This window comes from Aegilops tauschii, chromosome 3 (genome assembly GCF_002575655.3).
Source record: "Aegilops tauschii subsp. strangulata cultivar AL8/78 chromosome 3, Aet v6.0, whole genome shotgun sequence".
Taxonomy (NCBI): Eukaryota; Viridiplantae; Streptophyta; class Magnoliopsida; order Poales; family Poaceae; genus Aegilops; species Aegilops tauschii.
The window spans coordinates 340,194,841-340,199,285 of NC_053037.3; the positions used below are offsets into that span (position 1 = coordinate 340,194,841).

Sequence of the window (4,445 nt, forward strand, 5' to 3'; positions counted from 1 at the left end):
CTAAATTGGAGTTAATCAATGAACTTTTTTCAAATATGTAAATATTCTTTCAAATTTTGTGAATTTTTTTATTAGAATTCATGAACTTTCTTTCATATTTGTGACTTTTTTAAAATCGGTGGACTCTTTTCAATTTTGAAAAACTTCTCCAAAATCCATGAACTTTTCAAACATGGAAATTTAAGAAAATAAATTTATTTAAAATTATTGAACATTTTCAATTAGTGAAATATTTAGAATTGATGAAATTTTCCGAAATCTCAAATATTTTAAAATATAGGAACATTTTTTGTATTCGTGAACAATTTCTAAATTCAGGATTTTTTAATTCAAAAACTTTTCTCAAATTCGTAAACATTTTTTAAAATATTCGAATATTTTTAATCAGTGAACGTTTTTAAGTCAACAGCAGAGGAACAAAGGAACCAACTGAGCCAAAAAAACAAAAACAAAATTGAGGCGTGAGAGAGAAAAAAGAGTGCTAGCAGCGAACGAGCAAAACCCATTTTGGGCTGCAGCCCGCGGGAGCACGCGCGCAAGCCGCTAGCAACATTCACCGTGCATTAAAAAATGTTCATGAAATGTCAAATTATTGGTCATGCAATTTTTTTAAAAAAAATAGTACTATCATTCATAAAGTGCTTGAGACATTAATTTTTTCCCACATTTTAAAATATGTCCATAACATTTGTCATAAAAACATGAAAATATAACAATTTGGTGTAATTTGTATAAAAATCAAACCATTCATTTTTTTTATGATATTTAAATACCTATCAATGTGTATCTTAAAAAACATGTTAACCGTGAGTTAAAGGAACTTCATTCTGTACTAAAATAATGTTCATTGTGATTTTATAAAATACTCATCTTATGCGAAAATGTTCATTTTCTAATTTAAAAATGATCATCGTTTATTTAAAAATGTTCTACATATTTTAAAAATTATTCACCGTATTTATATGAAAAATGTTTACTAGCATTTTAAAAATGTTCAACATGTGTTTAAATAATTTTCGTCTTGTATTTTTCATTATTCACTGTTTGTATAAAAAATGTTCAATTTGCATTTGGCGAATGTTAAATGTGTATTTAGAAAACATGTCCAGCGTGTATTAAGAAAAGATTAATGTGTATCGAGAGAATGTTCAAGCCATGAACAAAATTTGTTCAACATGTATCTTTTTCTTTAGGCTTGTTCAACCTGTATCTGAAAATGAAAAAAGTGAGTCTCGAGCCAATTGCCGGCCCGCCGCGAGCTGGTGCGTCGGACCGCTGGCCCGGCCCACCGTTTGTTTGACGGGCAGGCCGTGGAGACGAGTGCACAGGGTCCAAACGGAACGGCACCGAGCCGTCACTTCAGTAGTACGCATCTTTGTCTCAAAATACCCCCCCAAAAAAATCTTTGTCAAAAAAAAAAAGTAGTACGCATCTTCGTCCTCGCCGCCACGTAGCTCCTTCGCCATCTTATCTTTTGCGTTGTCTCCTTCCCCATGTGGTCACCGTGGTACGTGTTCTTGCTCGGGGGCGCTACGTGGGTCGTGGACTCGTGGTCGACCCGACCGCCTCAGCCAGGAGCCAGCCTGCAGGACCACGCCGCTCTCCGTCCTCCCGCACGCCGCGCCATCGCCCGCTCGCTGGATTCGCATTCACTCCCTCGCTCTCGCCACTGTTGGTCACAAGATTCACACGCGCACGCGTACGGGCCTCGCCGTCATAACTCCCTGCCCGGCCGGCCGGAGCCGAGCCCGATCTCAGGGAAAACGCGCCGTTGCTGCACCCGGCGTAAATGCCCATGAATACCCAAACACCTGCTCCTTACAAGGGAAGCCAGCGGCCATGTCTGTCTATCGCACGGACATGGCACGACGGTGTCCGGCCCGGCAGGCGGACACTGTACCGATGCAAACTCCGACACGGCACTGCCTCGATCCCAAGTCGGGGTGGTGTGAGTGAGCGTTTGATCAGGCAGATGATTTCCCAACAAAATCATGGCCCCGACCGACCACCAAAACCCGCAAGCTTTCTGCGCAACTAAATCATGGCCTCCCCATTTGGAGCAGGGAGCGTTTGGACCACGCCGCGGAGCCGTGCCAACCAAAGCACGCATGCACCATGCTAGTAGCTGTGGACTGTGGAGTGGAGTGGAGAGTGAACATTGAACAACACCAATACGTACGTACGCCCTGCATCATATCGGAGTAGACAGTACTACACAAAACTTTGACGTAGTATAGTACCCAGCACAGCAGTGGTAGCACTTGGAAACTTTACCCGGATCATATATTTCTCTTCTCGTCGACTCAACACAGAAAAGCAGCAACGCACACGGACATGTTACAAATACACGGGGACACACCACACGTACACGACAAAATACTCTCGACATACACGAAAAAAGATAGGGAAGCAAGCTCCGTCGCCCCCGTCTAGAAAATCGCGGGAAGCTGGTTGAGCGGGAACAGGTCGCGCAAATCCTGGAAGTAGTCGTTCTCCTGCACCGGCGCGGCCCACGGCTCGGCCTCGCCGCCGGCGGACGCGTCCCACGAAGCCTCCTCGGCTGAGGACGGCTCGGCGTAGAGGAACCCCGACTGCGGCTCGAAGTCCCAGAAGCTGCTGCTGGAGTAGACCGGTGCGTCCTCGAACGGCACGAACTCGCCCAACTCCTCCGGAACGCTGAGGCTGCTGCCAGCAGCGGCGGCGTCGCCTTGGCAGGCCTCCGAGTCGCCCCTGTCCTCCGCCAAGGACGACATCGACGGCACCTTGCGGAGCACGGACGTCGGGGACGACACCGCCTGCGAGGACTCCGCGCCGGACTCGTACCCGGCCGCCGTCAGGTCCTCCTGGCCGCCCTCCGAGTTGGTGGACGTGGAGAAGTTGGTCGTGGCGGTGGCGCCGCGGAGCTGAATGGCCGCGTTGTCGTACACGCGCGCGGCCTCCTCGGCGGTGTCGAAGGTGCCGAGCCAGAGGCGCACGCCGCGCCACGGGTCGCGGATCTCCGCCGCGTACTTGCCCCACGGCCGCCGCCTGACGCCGCGGAACTTGGTGCTCTGCGCAGCGGAGCCGCCGCCCTTGGCCAGCCTCTTCCGCGCACCGGTACATCCACCAACACGCCTCGGCAGGTCGTCGTCTCCCGCGCTGCACTGCTCCGGCGAAGCAGCAGCAGCCTGCACAAGCGGCGCCGGGGCCGGCGGAAGCTCCCGCACCATCCTTCCCACCCTCCGAGCGGCGCAGCCCTCGTCGTCCTCACTGGACGAGTCCGTCACGTCGGGATCGTCCCAGTAGATTCGCACTGTACGCGACCGCGACATGGCACGCGCCACCACCGGAAACGCGGAAACCACACAAAGGAGGATACCGATGTCTCTCTCGCCCAAAAACCCTTTGAAGACACAGGTAGAAAGCTCAGAAGGAGCCCCCTGGCCCCAGCAGGAAAGGAAGCTGCAGCCTTAACCGAGCAAGCTGACGATCGATTGAGCGGGTGGATCGCTCGCTCCTGCTCCGCGCGCGGATCAGCAGGGGAATAAGACCAAAGGAACGGCAATAGTGAGGAGGACGGAGTGAGGATGCGAGCAGAAGCAGGCGCAGGGGAAGGCAATAAAGACGGCCTCCTCCTCCTCTTTACCTTCTTTTTATTTAGAAAAAAGGCGAGCAGAAATGTAACAGCGCAGTAAAGCCCTCTGCCTGCCGCGAGGCGCCGGGATAATAACGGTTTTCGAACTCCGTAAAATTTTAACTCGACGAGAGGAACAGAGGAGCGTGGAGCGCAGCAACGAAACGAAAGCGCGAGGAACAAGGACGGGAGTGGAGAAGAGAAGAGAATGAGCAGAGCCTCGGAGATAGCTGAGCTGAGCTGGGAAGCGGTGATGGGATGGGATGGGAGATTTGGGGGTTTGGGGAGGTTTTTGGGAGAGTGGACTGGCTGAGGTTCGTTAGCGCCGTCTTATAGGATCCCCCGGCCCGACAGGCCCTGCGGGAGCCCACGCCCGATTCCGCCGTGAAAGCGTTTTTAACTCCGCCTCGCCTCGCCGGCCGTAATTAAAGCCTGCGGGTTTAACCTCTCCTCCAGCCGCATTTACTGGCTGGCATTGGTTTACGGGGCAGGTTCCATTTCAAATCCCGCGCCACTAGTTTAATTACCGAACCCCGAGGACGAGGACGCCTCCGTCCATTTTACTCGTAGCTGTAAACTGTGCGCGGCGCCTGCAAAACTGCTGCCGTGTTTGGCACTGTGGGTAACTGGTGCCGTGGTCGCCGGCTGGCTGGATGTGTGCAGTGCCGCAGCGCAAGGGGAGAAGAACTACCGGGGTGCGATGCGTGACGGGCATGGGCGGCCTGGCCTGGGCAACTTAACTCGTAGGCTGTGCCAGTGCCAGTGCGCGCTGGTCTGCTCCAACTGTGACGCCGCGACCGCAGCTTGCGCCATCGTGTCCTTCTCTTCAATG

At 51.7% G+C, this 4,445-nt stretch overlaps 1 protein-coding gene across 1 annotated transcript; it reads right to left on the bottom strand.

The window, feature by feature from the left end:
• Positions 1–2,255: 2,255 nt before the first annotated feature.
• On the bottom strand, positions 2,256–3,938 carry LOC109770391 (ethylene-responsive transcription factor CRF5). The gene has a single exon (XM_020329094.4). It carries the CDS (start codon positions 3,309–3,311, stop codon positions 2,430–2,432), a length of 882 nt encoding a protein of 293 aa, XP_020184683.1. The 5' UTR covers positions 3,312–3,938; the 3' UTR covers positions 2,256–2,429.
• Positions 3,939–4,445: the final 507 nt, after the last annotated feature.

Excerpts from the sequence above, each read along its gene's own strand:
- LOC109770391 (XM_020329094.4), bottom strand. The coding sequence starts at position 3,311 with ATGTCGCGGTCGCGTACAGTGCGAATCTACTGGGACGATCCCGACGTG.